Raw genomic sequence first — 22,943 nt, forward strand, 5'->3', positions numbered from 1 at the left:
CGGGACATCCCTCCGCCTGCACGTTGGGACGTGGTTACCAACTGAAATTGGTAGACACAATTACGCGCTGCCCTGTATATCCTATCCTTGCTTGTCAGGGAGATTTTTACATTGTTTAAGAAACTAAGCAAGTACGAAAGGGTATCGGGATGGAGCCATGACCTAGCTCAAAGCTGATGATCGTAGCCCAGAAAAACGCAGAGCGTTCATTAAGGCTGGCCCCTTCCCGCCACATCCACTTTTATCTTGGTTTCTGTCGGAGCGCTCTTCCACTTAATGCAGAGAAGCGGGTCGATAAGGTGCGCCGAACTGCTGTTGTAAGCATAGTTTCTTTTTCTCCTGCCAGAGGAAGCAGCAGCGGATTTTTACAACTGTCATTCATCATTTTCATTCGGATCGGCGGTGAATGCGCGCCTACTCTTCCATGCAATCGAGCGAACAAAAGTAAAGCGCCGACACTTTTTTCCCCAACGTATTCTTTCAGCACCATAGAGAATTGTCGGCGGGATTTTTCTCGACGAACGATTCGTCGTTGGGAAAGATTCCTGTGCCACGTGATTCAGTTTTTCTCTGTCCCCTTTTCCCTCCAGGATTCTTGTTTTTTGTTGTCCAGGAAGCCGGTCGATTACGTTCCCGTAGAGAAATGCCCTTCAGTGTGGCAACTGTCTCACTATTAGAGCCCTTTCACACTGGATCACATCGCAGCACTATCTATTACGATACGTTGGATGTTTGTTTTTTAATGTAGTCCTTCACGCACAATCACATAACTGAATTGCACGTTGCAGTTTTGTCAGCTTGCAGAGCTTAAGGTGCCACTGAACTTTTGACCTGCGTCAGCAAAAATGTTTTCGAAAATTATTTTCGAAAAGCTGCTGTAATAGTTTCCGAAAAAAAAAAACATTCCTATCTGTTCGTAATTTCTTCCAGAGCATTCACGTGAATATACTGTCTTTTCTTTCGCTGAATCAAATCCTCGTTGTCTGTCTTGACTGACGCTGTTGGGTGGTTTTCCTCAATCATTTGAGGCGTATGCATGGACGGAACAGTCACGTTCAAATAAACGTGTACTCATATGATCCATCACTACTTTCTTTTACTCTGTGCGATGGAAGTTCTAGAATTGAAACAAAGCTCTCAATAAGGCTATCCTCCCAAACGTAACCAGTACAAATTCACCACGTGCAGCTCACTGGATGTAAAATTTAAGTGCTTGAAAAAAGCGTCCTCAATTTGTGGGCACATACCTTTGAACTTTACTGCACCATCCTCCTACTTCCTATCCTTTTCTTTTCGGCGTCATCATGTTCAAGCTATCTAAGCAAATGAATCATCATTAAGTAACTCACCAACCAATTCTTAAAGATCTTTATAATTTTGCAACCGTTTATGTCAAGTAGCAAAGAAAATTAATTCATGGATTTTCTCGCTCTGTTTGTGTATTTAGTGAAAGTGCAGAGAAAATGGGTCAGTGTTTTATTATGTTGACTTTTGCAAGCGCAGACAAAATATGGTCCTGGATTATACCGCATTTCTTATCGTACGGGTCGTTGATCTATGCCTGTTCGAAATTATGTGTGCACAACTCTCACGTGACACCTGGATACTTCATGTTTGTTAAAGAATTTGGGCTGATAACTCTGCAAAACGTTCCGCTTACCGTGTTTTCTCCATACTCGGTCGCTGCATCGTCACTGGTTGAAATGTCATTTTCAGTTAGGAATTTTGGCTCAAAACATTTCAGTTCATGGTGGTTGGAGCACATGCAGCTTAGGGGGAAATGGTTTTAAAGTTATGCATATTAAAATGGATAGATAGATTTAATCTCAAAATGCAAATCTAGATCAATACTCCAAGGTTATGTAGCTTTTGGTTGAACGTAGTTTATGCGCAACATAAGCGTCATGTTGAATCGCGTTGATCGGTTTCGTTGGAATACAATAGCAGATCTGATGCATAAATTTCACTTCGAAACTCTAAATTCACATCAGGTATCGTAGTCACAAACACCTCTTTCCTAATTCACTCTCTCTATTGTATTACTATCCGTTTATATAAATCGCATGGCCCTGGTTTCATCATTCACTCTGAGGGAGAACACGTTATACTAATGGAAAGAATTATATGAAGGCATACAAGGATTAACAAAATTTTCACTATATTTAGTGAAAAATAATAGATGAATTTTACTCCTTGTATTTTTGGTGTGGAATTAGTGTTGTAGGTTTTTGAATAATTAGTCTTGTTTGTCTTCGACAAGTTGATTTGAGGGCATTGATTACATATTCTTCTGTTGCACATATAGACCTTGTTTTAATAGGAATAATAACTAAGAGTTTGTGGCATAAGTGGTGTCCTTGGGCTTTTTTTTAGTGGCCCTTTTTAATAAACTAATTAATGCACTTGTCAGTAATTTTTGGCCCATAACCCCTAAGTAATTCATAAATGCTGTCTCGTACTGCTTTGCAGTGTTGAAATGAAATTATTAAAAGTATTGAAATAATTGTATTCGAAACTATTTTAGTATATTAGAGAGGAGAATGAATGTTATTGCTTTCAGAGATCTCACACTTACTTTAGGCCTGTAAGAAGTGACTTGACTTCAAGCGTATGCGTTCAAAATATGATTGGTGTACGATACCTAACGTAATTGCTTTTACAATTGTACATCAAAAATATTTTAAGCATTAGAATCCTTTGTTGTTTGGCATTTTTCTTTATTGTTACAACGTTACAACACCTTGGCTCAAAATATGATTTGGAATAAAGTGATAGATACATTGAATGACACTTTTGTGAACGACTTTTGTGTGTGTCGTAAATGGGAACATTGTTTCCTTAAACATAGACAACCCTCCAGGCAGTACAGTGTGGTGTGCGGCCGGCGCGGAAGGCGGTAACAATTCTGTTTTTCTTGCAGTTTCCTTCTCTATCTACTTGGGAGTTATTTATTGGGGTTTTAATGGCTCGCACTAGTGTAATGGTAATGGGAGGCAGCGTGCTATTTCGTTTGCCGTCTACCACGGTATCTGGCTGAAAAATCGTCCCTGAAACGCCAAGAATTCTTATGCGTGAGCCGCCTTCTCATCGGATTCGTCGGAAGCCATCTTTTCATTCACCACAGATTGGCTAAGGACGAAGAAAATGTAAATTATGTGTAACTTAGATAGACATAAAGAATTGAAATGCGGTTCGTGGAAAGTTATATAAAGGAAGTTGATTTTGGGAAATAAGGAAAAAGGCAATTTAGGTAATATAGCGTGTATTGAAATTTGCATTAAAATATTCTCATTCTCTTAATGCATAGGTGCGTTAATCGGGACTGGACGTACAGTTTAAAGTGGTAGCCGAACCACTATATACCTCCACCGGCTATCGAACCCGGGACTCTTGAACCGACAACGTTACCATTAAGGTAATATTCCACGAAACACATTTGGGATACCGTGATATTTCGTAATGTTATTCCCTTTCCACCGATATATATTCTCATCATGATCTGTAGAATCGATTGATTGATTGATTTGGTTATTTTACGTAATTTTCCTGCCAATTTTGGCTAATCGCGAGGATGAGTTATTATATGATGAAATTAATTAATGGACACTCTCAATGAATACCCATGTCCAGGCTAGGATGACTTGTAAAATAATCAGAATACCTTTTAAAAGTTAATATATTGTTTCCTTAAACTTAATACGTTCTCGGAATACACACTTAACCTTTCGTAGGTTGATTTTGGATTGGACCATTGTAAACTGTATTCCAATTAGTGGCGGGACGTAAAGTGAACTAACACACTTTGTCGATTTTTTAATATCATTATTCACGATACTGCCACTCTTGCCTTCCTCAGTCAGGCAAAAGCCATTTTAAATACCCCAGCCAAGTACGATTATTATTGATGGTGTACGCGTAATATTGGCGTTTATTCACTTGTGTTCTGCTTTGAATTTCTTGACAGACTGGGTTTTACTGCGAGGATAGAAAAATTGTAATTATACAAGTTTCAGTCAAATCGTAGTTTCAGTAAAATCTTTGTCATCTTTGCATTTTGTAAGAGAATGATTCCTAACAGTCCTTAGAGACCAAATTCCGATTAGGCTTATTGGAATGCCTTTGTTTGCGGACACCAGTCGCATTTGCTTGCAAACAAATTATTATTTATCTATTTTACCTCAACTTTATCTGTATTTAGTCTAATTTCGACCATGAGGTTCTTGACTACAAGAACTTGATGAAGGTACACTCGTCTCCTGGCCAGGAACAAACATGGAACCTTAAGTATCGAGGTGATGAGTCGATCGTTGATATGCTCGCCCACGGAGTGACGATATCATATCCAAACACCGCCTAATGGAATCCCATTTGAACAATATTCAATATTACGAACGTTTATTCATAAATGTTTCAGTTCCTCAAAATACACATCAAGATTCGCTCAACGATTCTGAACGGTAAGGAAAGAACGCATACATGATAAATCTCTGGCACGATGACGGAAGTCTGGATGGGACAACAGTAGAAAACGACAGCGCCGGATATGGCCGTTATGCACGCAAACTGGAAGCTTTTATGTTAGAATGTGGTGGGAGATAATGTAATGGAGAAGACTGTGTGATGCGAAAGACAATCTAGTAAATGCAATGGAAGCCACTCCCTTGGAAATTTGTACCAGCATTATGCCACGTATGAGATATATGATTCTGCTTTAATCATCTAACAATGTCCGGAAAACAAACAAAATGGCTCATGCCACGTACCAATTGTGTTATGTTTCATAGATCCTGTTTTCGTGCCCTCTCCATATTAACAGATATTGTAGTGTTGCAGGGCAGATCGATTTAACTAAGTACCACGCTCGAAACACTAGGTCCAAGTGCGTTTTCTTACTATTTAGTTTCCTATTTCCTAACTACGTATCTTCCGTACTCGATCACAATGAACCTTCAATCACTTAATAAAGAGGAAAGATGGTGTTTACTCCGAACGATGAATTATATTATTTGATTTTGTTATTTTATGTCACGTTATACCTCTTTAGGCTCATCACGGTCTAACGGATGAATGATGATTAGATGAAATTGATAAAGGAACACTCGGAAAGGAGCATTCATGTGAACTGTTAAACGATCAGCCACTGAGGCGGTGATTATGCAGTATATATACAGCATAATCTTGAGTCACTTCATTTATATGCTTGAAAATCGTGATTGGCTTAAACGTTTTCAAACAATATTGGTTGTTAATTAAATAATCTAATAATAGAATGACTAAAAAGGATGATAAAATCGATAATGCCAAATTCATAGGCATATAAATGTGAGATAAATTTTAACATAATAAGCAAGCATATACAATTTATAGAACTTCCATTTTTGAAAACTTAGTTGCAAATCCTTCTCAGTAAAAGATAAAGTTGGGTATTTTAATCACGAGCTTTCTGTATCTACAATAGAATCGAAATATACACAGATCCACTTCTGTAATGGAGAAAAGAGGACGGACACAATTGCTCGGCGTTAGGAAGCGAAGAGAAGTTATCAATTATGTGGCCAGTGTTTCGGTAGCTCGGAACGGTGGCAGTTATTGAGTGGGCTCCGCGAGGAACATGATTATGTTTATCTGGTAAATGTTGACAGTTCTACATTGGTTTTTGTGGAACGTGTAGATTGAAAACACAACTGGAGTGTTTCTCATCGTGCATCTATGCTCATCGGTGATTCTCCCCAACGATTGGACAATCGTGACGCTGGATCCACTCTAGGTCGATTCTTGTCAAAATTATGGCGTCGTATTTCAAAACCCATCACGATTATAAACTACGAGATGAGAGAGGCTTCCCCTCCTCCCACAATAACCAAGTGGTCAAGGCACGTAAATCGTAAATGGAAAGAATGGAGAAATTTCTGTTCTGTTATATTTCCTCTGAAATCATTAAATTGCGTATTAGTTTAATGGTGAGTGCACACTAGACATTTATGTACATTGAACTTCAAACTTTGTGCCGTTTTAACAACTGTTCAGACATAGGAGAAGCATATTTACTCCAACACTTTCACTCAATCTTATCTTGCATGTCTGTAAATCCTACGTTATTCCTTGATATGAATTTCTGTCATACTGCTATAATATTAACTGTTCACATTATAGGTATGCTTGGCAATGCCGTGTAAATTGATAGTTGTTCCGATATTTCCATTTTCGATGAAGAATATATAGTTTCACATCCACACTTAGTTTTGCTAACTTCATTCTTCTCTTAGTAGAGAATGAGGGTTCACGTTCACTCACGTTGTTACATTTTTCTGTTTGCATTACTTCAAACTTATTAAAGTTCCAAAGACATGGGATATCTACCTGGATTAGATGCAGGGTTATACGTAGCTCTCATGCTACCATGAGTTTGTATGTAAATGAAAACACTTAAACGAGCTTTTCTGTTAAACTTCCTCCACAGATACTGTGTAGAATTCTGTGCGAGATTTCTCAAGCATTATTAAGGTTATGCAGGGATTCATATGAGCCAGCCTACCGTAAGAAATTGAGTCATATATGCGCTTTTCATGGCGAGGCTGGCAATAAAGAAAAGTCTCGAGTAGAACGGAGCCCAACTCGAGAGCTGATTCGGAGAGGCGAGCACGTTTAATTGTTTATTACGTAGTCCGAGATGTTATTACATCTTACCGGAGAAGTGCTGTGTGAATTTAGGCAGGGAAAGTCTTTAGATTCTCGGGTGCCTGCATGCTTCTGTACAACAGTTTCTTTGAGGAGCGTCGGTGTTTCAAGATGCCTCCTTCTAGTTAAAAGGTTTTTGGTTCGATCGACAGTGAGCTTAGAGTAGTCCTTCTCGGTATTCGAAATTAACGGTTCTATCCCAATATACGGCGAAGCAGGAAAGTAATGTCTTGTTTTCATATGGAGTTTGGTCTTTTTAAATTGAGAAACAATTTGACTACCAAGTTTCCTACTTCGGCAACTGGATAATAACCCTTTTCTCGAGCAAGGCCTTATCTCCAGGAAGCTATCAACTCGCGGCAAGCCACGGCACCTAGCGACCTGTTGGGTCAGTTGAGTCAAGACAAAATAGATAATAAACCTTTTCCTGCTCCCACAAAAATAGGCAATAGTTAGGCTGGAGAGTTCAATGAACTAACCGATCTCTAACTACGCACTTCTACTTCTACTTTTATGCATTAGAATGAGAATTACGCCCAGTGTCAAGGTCTAGTTTCCAAAACAGGTCGTTTCTAAGTTAAAACTTAGCATTTTGTATAGCAAGTGTTTAGCAACGAGGCTAATCAGGTGAAGCCTGCAGTTTTTACGCGAAGTCCAAATATGGTCAAAGTTTATTTTAACTCTGTCATGTTCAGACAAACCCATCGGGAATAAACTCAGAATTTAAAGGAAATGTCTCCCTAACAGAAATCCAACTATGGTTTACAAGGTAATATAACGCTAACCACCATACTCTAGGGGAGACTCACCCTCGGCTGGAATCGAACCTAGTACTATTAAATTAAAAGACCATATCATTTAGGGTTGTGAGTTTCTAACGAATATTATAACAATGCCATAAAGTGTGCAGATTAACGGCGCGACATTCCCAATATAAACGCTTTAATCAACAAGAGCATGGCCTTCTATACATGTTGGTCCTGCGTAAAGTAATCACCTCCTAGAATATATATATATCTCTATTTTAATGACTCGCATCAATTTATATTCATTGATTTGGTTTATTTTAACTTCGCATTTATGCCACTTTTGGCTAATCGCGAAGATGAGAAGGAGTGATGACCATGAAATTGATGAATGGACATACAAAGAACACCCATGCCCAGGCCGAGATTCGAACCCGGCGCGGCGTGCTAACCACTCTGCCATAGAGGCCGTCCAATTTATATTCATCTACACCTATGCAGGTATTAGACTTACAGCCGAATTTCCTATATTCATTCAAAGCATAGTTTGAGATTATGTGACATAAATTTGTAGTTGTTTTATTATCTACATTGCTATCGTGCCACACAACACTGGATTCGAGCACATTCTCAGCGTGATATGGTTTACACTATCAATATAAATGATATAGTCTATGCATGGGCCAACGATATTCCTCATTAAAAAATACAGTAGTTTTTTTTTATTATTATTTACGTCGAACCATATTGTCGTTGATATATTTTAAATGTTGAATAGATTATGCGACGCTGTCGTTTATGAAATAATTTTCCACCTACCAAAGTGATCTCCTGCAGTCAGCGACTCGTGATAGATTAAACGTAACGGACGGACGGCCACCGTGATTATCTTCTCGCCCAGGTGCATCAGAGAACATATGGCACGCAAACGCGGGAGGTTAGATGATATTTATTCGGAGAGGAGCCGCGACACATTTTACTCCACATAATCTCTTTAGGGCCAGTTTTTCAATGTCTTGTTAATCTCTCTGTTAACTAACTGCCAGTTGGAGATAACAGCCAGTCTTAACCAGCACCGGGTTTTTCAATGTGAAAGTAACTGCCAGTTAACTAAACCATGGTTCGTTCTCCGAAACAGTGTGTTGGCAATTCTGAAGCACGGAAGTTACGTCGACTGGCACACAGCCTGGCGTTTAAATATAGAACTACAAGCACGCCGCGCTCGAAAGCACGTTTTGCATGTGAAACGATAGGAACAATGGCTGCGTATCCATTTTGTATGCTTACGAAATAAATTAACGAAAGACAGCACTATAAATTTGGTTTTCTTCTAATAAAGGCCAATTCCACGTGGGGGAAATGATGTTATGAGGCGCAAATGCAGATACTTTCTTGTAGAAGAAGCGTGAAGAACTCGAAAGTCGAGACATTAATAAAACATGTTTGTTGCACTATTATTATTATTATTAACATGTAGATATTGTACATTTGACTGCATGCTTTGTACCTCTCTATGCATGTTTTTGAGCGAAAAAACAACATGTTAATAGTAAGCAAGCTTTCTAAACTTCTAAAAATATGAAGGTACGAGTAAAAATAATTTTAAAATTTACAGTAATATTTATCCGAGAAGATCATTCAACAATAAAGCGTGATTTGAATGCAACACACGCAATAAATGATTGACAAGAAAAAAAATACCCGTGACCAGGACTCGAACTCGTATTACAAAACACAACACGCTCCGAAAGGTCTTGTCTTTAACCAATACACCACATTACTGTTTGGCGATTGTCCCGCCTGGTAGACCGGATATCCTGGTCACAAATTCTCTAACACAACCTTGCCAAGCGAATTCTAGCAACTACGCTGCTTAATTTTCCTATTTGCATGGACGTTATTAAGCTCTTCCAAACAAAATAAGTCTTTTTCTGTACGAATTTAAAAGTTTTATGAATCATATCTTGTTTAATCTGACAGTGAAGTTGCGAGTGTGGAACTTCGAAAGCTGCACTAGGCATCCATGTTGCTTCGTAACTTCCAGTTAGGCTGGTAACTGCAAGAAGAAGTACCAGTAAAGATAATCGCCACCAGAGTTCCAGTTACGAGCTAACTGTACATTGAAAAACCGAAATTTTCACTAACTTCAGTTACGTGCTAACATGGACCTTAACTGAACATTGAAAAACCGGCCCTGAGGCTATCAAGCATGAGCACATGCGTGTAGACTGTGTTAAGTTTACTGCACCTTGTAGCGGTTTTAGTACCTGGAAAGGACGATCATTAAAAATTAGCATAGCCGAAGCACCTACGTTGCTAATAATGGATGCGTTAACATGTTGGCATTATACGGTTCAAATTTCACACGGGCGTAAGGTTTTTATAAACCTGACGTTGTCAATTGCCCGGATGAAAAATAACATGACCGAAGGTTAAAGATGATGCGCGGAAGTATATTCTAAGAATTGATGATATGATACTCCTATTGTGATGAAGCTTCCATCTTGGCCAAAAAACTGATAATTTTGAATGGAAACGAGGCACTGACACTTGCGCGTGATGGCGTTATTCGACACTCTAGTTACAATAATTTTGTAGTGTACAAGTGCAAGGATATTATTATCAGTCGTAGGTCAGTGGTGCAGGTAGTTCATATTATTTATATTATTATGTCCTTTAGCAATGTCTTAACTTTTCTGAAAATGAGTTTTGTTTTTATTTCTATTTGTGCAATAGTCAATATATTTATCTTTTATCAAAATTTGTGTAATATATCTGAAAGATACATGTATTCAACTGTGTTATATGAAGCAATATGACTTACCGTATCATCACAATTATAACAATTTTTCAGTAAATAAATAGTTAATGTTACGCCATACAGACATACCCGGTGGAGGTACATAGAGGTTCGGATCCCACTTATAAACTGTGGGTCCAGTCCCGATTAACCTTTTCTATACATAAAGTAGACTTAAAACAACAACAAAAAAAATTATAAAAGATAACATACGGACATGAAACGAATTAACTTAAATAAACATGCGTTTGGTATGCTGTTTGTTCTCCCAAATTTTGTTGGCACATTTGTAGTAGTTTCGGAGATAATTTAGATATATGGGTACTTTTAACAGAAGTGTTGCAGGACGAGCCAAAACTTTGTTCCAGGAGAAATATACACGATGAAGCATGGCATCGGAAGTTGCGTGTAATGTATCAAAAATGCATCTTCCATCTCATACACGTTGAATGTAACGCAACATTTCCCGCTGGGAAGTCGTGAAACCTTGGAAATATACGGGCTTCAAGTAATTTGTGTCCTCTTTATTCTCCTAGCATGGGGCTGCATTTTCCGTTAAATAAAAAAGACGATGAACCTTAATTTATGAGTTTTTCGTTCCACAACGTGTTCTCCGTGCCTGTAACGATTCGCGCGAAACGTAGCAGCTTGAAAATGTTTATGCTAACTTCGTCTTTGGAAAGCGGTTACCCGACCGTGACACGTTAACAGTGTGTGGCATGTGTGAAACTGTCTAGTGATGAAGTTCTGTGTCAGTTTTTCTTGGCTTTGCTGAGAGACGGAAGTTGCTGGTTAAAAAGACAGCTTCGTTAGCCCCATCCGCTGATATCGAGTTGATTTCCAGTTGCATGTTCGAATCTAGGACAAGGCATGGCTGCACCAGTTTACCATTTTTCAGGATATACTATTTGTTGAAGTACGCTCAATTTTATGGAAAATATTCTCCGGGATGCGCTGCGAAATTATTTCCACCATCTGCTCTCGAAGTGACGTCGTTATCGAACTTCTCCACTGTTCGTAAACCTGATGGTGTGGAACGCATGCATAATAATATATAATTTTCATTTCGCAGATAATTTCTATAGCTTTTAGGTTTCAAAAGGGCGAGAAACCACTGATCCTTGCTGGCGCAGCGTAATGGAGCCTCCATCTTTAAAATAACAAAATGGCGTTTAGAAACTCATACGTTACATATATTGGGTTACATACTACCTGTCGTAAAACGTTTGTACTACTATTAAGGTTGTAATTTGTCTCGGCCTCGCACAAACAAGAAATGGTGAACGAGATCGTTTAATCACTCTGTATGTGGTGCTAATGATTATAATGTTTTTACGTAAATTAGTAAGATAAGGTTGACTATGTTCCGAGCTGATAGAGAAAATAAACTTCCATGGAACACATTTTACAGCGAGGAACAGAATACATATGTACATGCCATTCTCAAGGTTAAACGTACACAAAATCTATCCATTAGTAAAAGTACAGGAATCGTTTAATGAGTTATTTCTAGTGCATAATGTGGACATATTTTTCGATTCATATAATATTATTAAGTGTAAAATTCTGTAAATCTTTCTATTTTATTGTATTTGACTGTAAGTGAGTTTTAACTGTATTTATAATATGTTGTTACACTATCATAAATTTTAACATTATTTTATGTACTAACATTTACATTATTAACATTATCTTAGTGTATATTACGTTCAACATAAATGGGACTTCGGTCCTGTGATCGACAAGTACATTAAATTGAATTAAATAATGCCATTCTGTGTTTCTACCGTGAGAGAATACTATCGGTACGAACAACCAGATCATGAAGGAAACGAACAGCACCGGACAACATCAGACAAGTAAATATATATGAAGAATCAGTGTTACCGAAAACGATAGATTGCGATTAGGATTAAATTTCGGAAAGCAAGACTGGAGTGTCTGTGAAAGATGGGCTTCAATGTCTTCTCGTGTGAGAAAAATGTCTGCTGGTTTCTTCCCATACTGTCCACATTCCTCTTTTATGTTGCCTTCTCACTGCTTTAAATCACTGATGAAGCAAGCACTTTGTTGCCATTAGTGCATGAAAAGGTCACAGTCTGCAACGCATCACCTTGAATATTACAGACAGCGAGATGACACCTACAGCTCCTCAAAAATTCATTGCATTCGCGCTCACAGCTTGTGCTAATAGCTTGCACTTAACGTTGAAAAGCAGTTCAGGCAACAGGGGACGACAAGTTTTCACCACACAATCCTAAACATCAGACATTAAAAGCGTTATCGATGGAGTTCCATGCATGAGTACATCATTTTAAGCAGCAGTTATATGTAAACCTCTCCATATAAGTGGATTTATGATGCGTTATTAATTTTAATGACAAATTTTGGGTAAAAGCTCTCTTTTTAAAATATGTATACGCAAAACAATATCCATTAAATGTTTTGAAAGGCATCTAACCTTTGTGTGTGTCTAAACTGCTTGTACAGTACGAAAACAATAGGTATACATTAGTCTTGTCCATTACTAGCCGACATGTAACAACGACCGTGTTATATTTTAATACGTTCATGTTGACAAAAAGTAACAACCCTCTCGCCTTATAATCAAATGGTTCCGAGTTCGATATTCGGAGGGGAGGCCCAGTCGTTCGAATCCCATTTTAGACTCCAGATTTAGACACCATTAGCCTATCTGCGGATATAATGGATATAAATACTACGATTAATTAAGCTACTAAATTGTAACGAACCTCAGAGAAACTTGCAATTATACTATGGTATTATTACTACCCATTCTAAAATAATCATCATTTCTCAAAAATGTAAGGTGATAAGGCACTCTAATCTGGTCGCCTGTGTTAGATACGTTCTGGTACTTATTGAATTTACATTATATTCTGTAGTTGTAATATAGTTTCGACGTGCACATGTTCTTTGTATTTTGAGCTGAGAACCACCGATTGGAATCTTTAAAAGTTTAGAACAGTGCGTTTCGGAGTGATGTAATGAGCTCAATAAGTTATCCCGAAACTCCATAGTATGCGGGGAAGATTCTTCAAGTCGAAATTAATTTCAAATTTTCATAACCCCGTCCATTATCGATCCCCATTGTCCTGAAAGTGACCTGGGTGAATTAATACGTTCTTGAGGCTTATCCTGCGTTCCTGACACTGTGGATCCTCCCCTTCTATCTCCACACCGTTCTTATTTCCGCCATCCATCATCCACGCTCATTTATTACTGATTGTCATCATTGGAGTCTGGAAGAGAAAGCCTTCCTTAGGGATTTCCTAGGTAATCTTAGTTAGTTATGTGTTTCCTATTTATCATATTCGTTAAGGAACTGCGTTCTGGGGGGAGGAAAACGTCTTAATGGCCTAGGATGCAAGATAATTAGATCAACATAGGGATATGAATCTTATCAAGTAGGCTGCTGCGCATCAAATGACATCATAATAAACAATGTTTTATTTTTGCTAAACCTAGTTTGATCTAAGTGAAAAGATACTACACTCTGAGACACGAAATTAAGCGGTTGTTAACGCTGTTGCAACAGGGATACAATCGCCTGTTTGCCTTTGTAAGGAAGTGGTGATTGACGCTTGAACTAGTCAACGCTGCATAGTGAATGTTAACTAACACAGTAGCTGCGGGAACCAGCGATTTTCGGACTTAGCTCACTTTGCATTTTCCCCCGCAATTCTTCAATCATCTAACGTCGTAGGCGATGCTACTGACGTATTTATAATTTTTCCTTTTGATTTGTTTGCCCAGCTTTCAATTCTTACTTTGGGAAATGCTTGTTGAAGTCGCGAGTGCAGATTTGAAACAAAATATAAAAACACAATTGATCAACACATGTTATAGGGTCAACAAATAGGGTACTATTCGGAATGTCTTGCCTCCTTCCTCGATAACAGACTTGTATTAATCTCGGTCTTGTGCCGAATTCTCCAAAGTAGCATTAGGAACATATACAGTGTGTCACTATATGAACGTTCACAGTGAAGTGAGATCGTTAAGACAAGCACCTTTTCTTAATATCATTTTTGTTTGGCGCCTCGTTATCGACACTACTAACCCTGGAATAACAGAATATTATCGTTGTGCAAGGTTTACTGTTGCCATTAATGAAGTACAACCAATAAAATCACTTTTCCTTATGTCTTTAAAAAAGTAGCACATAATTTTAATTTCTTCAGATACCGTATTTATATTTACAGGCCGTATCCGTGCAATGAAGTTTGTCGTGGATATGAAGTGGTTGGGACAGAAATGAGGCGTCGCGGTAGGGATATGGGGGAATAAAGTTGAGAATCGCTGCTGTATGTAGCTTATTCTCTAGCAGAATTGTCGCCATTAATCCCAGAGTTGGTAGAACGATGAATGCTTTGCCATGTTTGTTCGTGCATTAAATATAAAGCTATGTTTATTTCCCCAATTTCGTTACCATAATTACTAGGAATGAATGATTCCATAATAGCAAAGCAATCGGGTATATCCGTCTGTATTTTTGTTGAGATTCGAACCCAAATATCACAACTGAATAACCATTAAATCACTGTGTGTATGCTTGTTTGCGTTTGTTTCGTACAGTCATGGACACTTCTGGGTTGTAATAACCTCATTGACTTTACATGGTGCCGTTACAAGGCTGCATACATACAGTTTAAAAATTGCATTTTTCGAGGGCTCGTAGCGTCGAAACTAGACCTCAACGGGAAAGACGATACTAAGAATAGTTGTTTGTCTTGGTGTACCCGGGATGTAAGGGGCTTCCTAATGGTAGTCACTCAAACGTCAACCTGTCTTCCACGTAGAATAGAGCCTGGACTGCAAGCTGGGAGGCGAACGATTCTGTCGCGTCTTGTCACTGTTTGTTCAGTATTTACGATTGTACTCTCATCAATTTCACCATCTTTGCAATTAACCCAAAGTGGTTAAACGGGAAGTAAAATAAGACCCCAATCAATCAATCTGTATGCCGTCCACACATGCTGTGAAAGTTGGTCGGTGTTGTACGACGAGAACCTCTCTTCGTCTGTGTGTGTGAAGAATTTACAACGCAGTTCCGGAACATATTTATGCATACGAGGCTATATACTAAGTCAATAGTTTTTATCATCTGTGTACAGTGTTCGCATATCGAGCTGGTGAGTGTTACGAGAGAACGGACTTGGAGATATGTATCTGGTCGACCACGACACTAATCTCGCAATCTCCCTTAATGATCGATTACGTATGTATGCACCCTGTGTGATCTCATGGGTGCAATATTCGGCGTTGAATGCTGAAATTTATTTCGTGCACCCCCCAATAAACTACAATAATATGTAATTTCAGCTTGCTCACTGGAAGCGTAGCCAGGAATTATGATACAGGATGTGTCCGTATGTGTACTATCTATCTACATACGTGCGTGTATTTGTATATTCGTTACTTTGCAGTAAGTACCCACACACACGCGTACACGTACATACAACGCTATCACTCTCTGTATTATTTATTTTTCATTCGTGAATCATCTCTGTTACAGGGAACAAGAATGGATGATAGAGAACAAAGAAAATAGAATGCTTGCTGCGATACGGCGGTCATCATGAAACCATAAGTTCTAATCCTGATCATGTGTCATTGTGTTTGCCCTATCACTATTTCATCGATTACGTTTCATCCACATCGTCACGGTTAACTAAATAGCTAGAAAAAAATAGTAACACAATTCTTTCTGCGACTCGAACCCAGAACCTCCGGGAGCGAGACAGTGACGCGCAAGGCCACGGAGGAGTCAATTTACATATGTAAACTATAATGAAGATGAAACAGTTTCGCCGTGACGCGGCATGCATTTGTGGTTTCCCTCTGTGTATATTTTTCTTTTTGCGTACAATACCCACTTTGTGGAAGTTTCCGATAAAGTGGTCGTTCGATTTCCGCTGCAGCTAATTTTATTTCGCTTAAAAGTTGTAGGTCATGTCTTGATTAGCCTGTCTGCTCAGAAAGAAAAGAAAGGTACAAGGTAAAGTGCTCCCCTGTCGTTTGCCCAACGCCATGAAGACGTATAGGGGGTGTGGAGCCGATCACAGCCGAATGTGGGGGTGATGTGATCAGCACCACGCCCCTGGCCGCCTTTACCCCCCAGAGTTTCCTCCACTGTATACGACACTGCTCAGAAAGTGGACGTGCAAATACTTGTTTCGTTTGTTTTTTAATATGAGTTCAAAGAAAGAAATGCTTTGTGTGTTTACAAGCTTCTCTTCACGCGGAAACCAAGGTTGAAATCTCAGATAAGCATCAACCTTATCATCGATTTATTATTCTTTCTCCGTTGACTCGGGTTATAACACATTCGCATCGCTAAAAAAGGAAAATGTTAACAACGAATTGAATTGAATTATTGTTTTAAGTACACTTTCTGCACATGTAGGCTAACCGGGGCTGGACCTACAGTTTAAAGTGGGATTCGAACCACTGTGCAATGTGCCTCCACCGAACCCGGGACTCCTTGATTACAAGACGACGGCGTTACTACCACGGCATCAAAGAGGGACCTTAACAACAACGAGCTACTCTGCGGAGCGTCTTATGATTATCAGCTATCCAAGCATTTCGAGCACGCAAAGATAGGGGTTACCATCCCTGAATGTGATCTATTTCCTTTAAGGTTTGATTTTAGGCACAATTTCTGGACTCAATTATTGCATTAGTACCCATGTTTATTAACAGTAGTTGGAACGCGAGGCATTTCAAATATATCTGCCAATAATGCCTGCCTACTCGCATTCCATCACCGTGTAATGAAGACAACGCTCTTTTTTACGAATTAATGACATTTTACTGCATTAATGATGCATACTTTCCGAGTGAGGCATGTCGGAAATTATGGCTAATTACGCGTAACGTTACAAAAATATTTAGTGGATATTGGAAATCGCTAAGAAACGTTTTCAGGAAAATATGTATAGAGTTGCATGCTTCGAAAAATAACTTGAGTTAATTTGAATGGTATGGCGATGTATAAGATAGGCTTGTTTAGATGGGAAATGTTAGTGCCTGTTCTGTAGACCTGCAGGCCTCCCTGATAGCTTTATGGCTAATGCTGTGTCTTATAATCAAAGGATCCTGGATCCGATTCCGAGTGGAGGCTCAATTTTAAACTTCGTGTCCAACCTCCTCCATTAAATTATCTAAACACAAATAAACTTTGCTTTTGCCAAACAGTTTATGTGCATTCATTCCGTTTATTGTAGGTTCTTTGTACACAGGAACGGAATTAAAGAGCAGATCGGCTTGTTAATTCGCGTATAGTTCATTGCACTAACCGTGTGTGTAATGTGCGTAAAGGTAACGTAACAAAACAATGTACTTACTCATATATAAACGTAAGTACTTGTTCCTAACGTGAAAATTTAACGAAGGTTTACCAAATAATTCCAAGACCACTGGCAATTCTATCCATTTCAGCGTTAAACAAACCATGCAAATCTTTTTGTGTAGTTTATTCCACCTCTGGCAACCAACAGCTATTAGTCGACTTGTTGCATTGCATTATTCCACGCTTCAGATCCCAGTGGGAGCAGATTCATGGTTCGGGTCTTAGCTTTATTAATGCATTGCTAGCGTCAGCTTCCTAACTGTTGCGAATCGTGCTTGTGCAACATATTTTAACTAAGTTCCATTGTAATAGTGTGCAATACAGAATAGGGGCCTAGATATATCAATCGTTATCGAATGGAGACTATTTGCGCCGAGGATGTTCTTCAAAGGCTAGTCAGAACCTTAATCGGCGGATTTTCCTGAAATAAATCAGTCAATTGTTGTTTTTTTCTTTGTAAATAGCTTCAGAGCAAAAGTCACATTTATTACAGTTCAAGTTAACTTCGATAGTTTATTTTATAAAATAGTGTGAGGTGATATGTCATAGTTATACTCAGGAATAATATCGATGTGTTACAACAAATCTATATCCCTTGCATCTTAAATTTACGGAGGCAAGTCTCGCTCTGACGTAAAACCGTTCGTTTGCCACGTTGTTATCGGGATATTTAACATTTTTAATAGTGTTTTCTTTTTTTTATTATTACATAATGTGAAATGGTTGATATTCGTTTCGAACATTTGGGTTCCATAATACATAGAAGATAGGTGGTGAGTATATTGGCCTACATTCGACTTGTCCTGAGTGCGAGTCCCGGAGCAGGTTCGTCAGTATTGATTTGAGTTTACTTTTCAAGTCCACTTAAAGGCTCATCGGGACTGGATTTATAGTTTAAAGTGAGATCCGAACCACTATGTACCTGCACTATCGAACCCGGTACCCATTGATTACAAGGCGAGAACGTTGCCACTACTCCATACGGGAGGCCCGTTTCTCATTATTGATGCCTCATTGGAAACATGTGTGTGAAATAAAAATGTAACAAACTTTGGTGTAGATCATGAAGAGAAACTGCGCTCAACATGCACCATTATCGAAAAGCTGCATTAACCCCACAACGCTGTTGCGCCGTGATGTCTTTGAGCATCATTTTTTAAGTGTACACATTATCATAAGAGCACTTGTAATATATTTGCACATCTAATATCTTACAAGCTTTATAAGCATGACTTTATCGTCAAAGAAGGGGAACGTGGTTTGCCGTTACGATTAAATACCAGAAGGAAACGTATAACTATTTGCCGGTCAGGTACGCTTTTTAGACCGGAAATAAAGTTGATAGTCAATAACGTAACATTAACAATAAATAGTTTCCGTTCAGTCCGTTGTTGCAACCTACCTTGAAGAACACCCAGATTCTGATGGCGTAAGACGGAAGATTTAATACGATGAACGCCGTGGACACGACCAGTAGCATCTTGGTAATTTTGGTTTGAGATTGCGACCTGATAATCCTGTTCTCAGCTTGACCCTTCTTGGCGGGCGACTGGAGATCAGCACCACCTCTCATCAGACTTCGAGACACTGTGCCTGTCCTTGCAACACCACCGTTCGTCGCCGGCGTCTTTTTGTTCTGCTGGGTCATCGTGCGCCTCACCCGCGCCAGGCGCCACACCGCCCTCGTGATCATGAAGTTCAACACAACTATGGTCCCAAACGGCAGAACCAGGGTCACGATCGTATCCACGTGATTGACGATGCTTCCCAGCTGAACGTACTCTTCGTTCAGGCCGCAGACTATCATCCCCGGTCTGTCGCGGGCCTCGAAGATTTTGGCGATGAGGATGATGGGACTGTAGCTGACGAGTCCCAGGATCGTAAGACACAGCGAGACGCACTTTGCCCTGGAAACCGTGCACACCGTGTTCCTCCGCAGGGGGTAGCAGACGGCGATGAATCTCTCCACCGTGAACGCCACCACGAACCAGACGCTGAGGAAACTGGAGACGTAGGACAAGTAGATGCACAGTTTGCAAAGGCCGTTGGTGTAGAAGATGGGGTCGATCATGTGCAACCAGAACATGAACAGGGACAGGAGGAAGCCCGTGTCGCTTCCGGCCAACGCGGCCAGGTAGTAGCTGGAGGAGAGCTTCTTCAGTTTGGTGCTGAAGAACACGATCACGGACAGACAGTTGCCGGCAGAGCCGAACATCATGAGGAACGGCGTGTAGTAGAACTCGACCTTCCCGAGGACGTACAGGATGCCGAAGTCCTCGGTGTAGTTGAAGTCCACAACGTTCGAGACGTTGTAGGTCGTCCCGTTGAACGGGTCGTCGAGGGAAGTCACGTTCATGTCGGAGCCATCACACCACGTGCACTGCCGTACTTCCCGCCGGAATCTGTTTTGGAGTTCCGAGGCGCATGTGTTTTCGGCGAAGGAGCGGCCGGAGCGCCGGCGTGGGAACGGTCCACTGACAGCTCGATACGTCCGAAGATATCGCGACGACGCTTCCCCGCGCCTCGCCATCTCCCACCCATTAACCCTTTCGCGCGCTCCCCCTCAAGGCCAATGTCGTTCCCGCTGCAACAGAATATTTTCGAGCGACAACGTGTGTATTTTCTTTTAAGGTCTGGAAATATACACTGCGTGCGGAAAGATAAGTGGGAGGAGGAAAGGGGGGGATTCGCACGTCGAACGAAGATAAAATTAACCACGTGGAAGCTCTCTGTGCTCTCAGCAGATGCAGAGATGTCCCCGCACAATCGTGACGGTGTAATTAGCACCACGCTCTTACTTACCAGATAATCAATGGTCGTTCGGCTGGAGACCGCGACTGAGTCTCAGCTTCTCCAAACTAACTCTCTAGCATTTTTAAACCCGAAGGTTTGTCTCCAGCAACAAGGGTCTTCCGTCTGTCCCTATCTTGGGCAAGATCAACCCAATCTTTTCCATCCTTACCGATTTCCTTTAGGTCCATCTCATCGTTATCATCCATCTTCGTCTTAGCCTTCCTATACAGTAAGTCCCTTACCATCAGGTTTCCCAACAAGAATCCTGTAAACTCTTCTTTCCTCTCCCATTCGTGCCACATGGCCTGCCCGCCTAAGTTTCCTTGATTTAATTATTCTAAATATATCTGTAAATATATACACATTATGCAGTTCTAAATTATGTAACCTTCTCCTCTCACTTGTCTCCTTATTCCTTTTAGGCCTAAATATTTTTCTAATGATTTTATATTTAAATATTCTTAATTTCTTTTCCTCTTTTAATGTAATGGACCAAGTTTCACACACACATAATACTACAGTCAACATTTTGATGTACTCGTTTCGTTTTATGTAGGTTCACTAGTTAATTTTTAATTGGAGTCAAAACTTGAGTATCTGTAATTTTTAATCCGACTGTAGTCTGATGCGTACTGGCTTTGAAGAGCAGCGTGCAGGCGGGGAGCTCGCACCGCAACGTACAAGTTGCTCAGAACTGATAGACCTTTCGTTCTTATTTATTTATTTATTTTGTCTTCTTTTACATGGCGAAGTTTAGGCTGTGGAGCCTTTTTTTCCACTTGACCATGTTTACAAAAAAAATTGAATATGAAATAATTAAAATATTGAGATAAAAAGAAAGAAAAAATATATAAAAATTACATAGAAAAAAATACAAAGAAAGAAAAATTACATATAAGAAAGGTAATCTAACCTATAGATACGGGCACACTCACTCACACTCACACATACATATTTTTGCCTTTACACATACAAGCAAATACATAACATTACACTTACTTAAGCACAGTCCAACATTACACTTATTTAAACACAGTCCAAAACGGAATACTTTGACGATAATTCATCTTAACTGTTAGGTTAAATCATTTTTGTGCCTCCTTCTATCATTCTCTGCACCCGCCACTTTATTAGGGAAGTCAAACATGTAGTTTTCAATATATAATATGTGTAACTTTAACAATTTTTTAACGTCACAATTGAGGAAAATGCATTAATTTCATGTGGCAAGTTGTTCCAAAGGCCTGCTGAGGCAACACTAAGAGAATTTGCATAAAAGTTGGATTTGTGGAGTGGAATGGAGAGCAAAGACCTTTCGCGCGATCTGGTGTTGCGGCTGTGACAGTCGAGAAGATGTTGAAATCGGTTATAGAGACATTGCGGGTCTTTTATTTGGAGGATTTTGTACATTAAAATTAACTTATGAAAATTAGTTTATCGCTTAATTTAATCTACTAGACCTTCGCAAAGTACGATGTCAAATGCTCTGAATATTTTGGATCGAAAACGAAACGAATGCAGGCATTTTGATTTCGCTGCAGTCGTTTAGCTTGCTCGTGATTTACATCCAAGAAAGCAGTGTCGCAATAGTCAACAACATTATTGTCGATGGTTCTCTTTTTTTATTGTCACTGTTAACCTATAGCCATACGCACACGGTTCTAAATCAACACACAAATGAAACACAAATTTCTAATATTGGTCCTCAATAAACGTGAAGTAATTATAGAGTGATGTTAAGCGAAGCCTGTGTAGAAGAATACACCAGTATGATCTATATTACATTTTCCGAATCAACCAATTAATAGTATGTATATAGTCTCATTTGACATAATTCCATGTATGAAATGAATATAAGGGAGGTAGTTATTCCTGTTCAGCAAAATATCCACTTTCAGTATTTGAATGAGCTGCAGTCTCCCTTTTTTTCCAGTTGTGAAAATTGATAGAGTGGGTAATGTCAATTTCAAGCTCGTCGTGCAAATATAACGAGGTTGTGGTGGGATTTTATTTCACAGAAGAACACGAAGTGCTTGAATAACGAAGCGTCGGAATTTGCAAATGATTTCGAGTTCCAATTCGGTATGGGAAAGTGGATGCGTCAACAGGCCGTGAAGGGCGCACCTTGTTGCGCAGAAACGAGCTTTCACCGTGTATAGGTGTGTTTCATCTACGTCACAAACTGTTGCATTCTGGGATCGAGCAGCCATGATTGAGGCCGGTTCTTGTAAACACACGGAATTCAAGCGGGCGGGAGATTTGAACCTTGTTTACAATTCGGTTGTTTAACAGAAACTCACGTGTATCCTCGAATTTTCCGAGAATGAACAGAAGGTGCGCTTCACGGCACGGGACTTGATAGATCAGAAGACGTCGCGCCGCGTCTGGCTTGTGAGAATTAATCATGACAACATTAATGATTAATCATACTTGAAAGTAGTGTTTCCTTTTTATATGGAAACGTTCTGATACTTCCGATAATTGAATTGTTGTTTTAAGTCCACTTGATGCACAGAATGGCTAATCGGGACTGGGACTACGGTTTAAA

General features: G+C 39.6%; 2 protein-coding genes across 5 annotated transcripts in view; one reads left to right on the forward strand and one right to left on the reverse strand.

The window, feature by feature from the left end:
- The window catches only part of CNMaR (G-protein coupled receptor), a 58,937-nt gene extending 38,805 nt beyond the window's left edge, over positions 1 to 20,132 (reverse strand). The window contains exon 1 of the mRNA XM_083127326.1: positions 19,005 to 20,132. Within this exon, the coding sequence (XP_082983452.1) occupies positions 19,005 to 20,132 (1,128 nt within the window). The remainder of the gene's footprint in view (positions 1 to 19,004) is intronic.
- Positions 1 to 22,943, forward strand: part of fry (microtubule binding protein furry) — a 1,034,138-nt gene that overhangs the window by 543,009 nt on the left and 468,186 nt on the right. The window lies entirely within an intron of this gene.

This window comes from Lepisma saccharinum, chromosome 8, assembly GCF_977018435.1.
Source record: "Lepisma saccharinum chromosome 8, izLepSacc3.1, whole genome shotgun sequence".
Lineage (NCBI taxonomy): Eukaryota > Metazoa > Arthropoda > Insecta > Zygentoma > Lepismatidae > Lepisma > Lepisma saccharinum.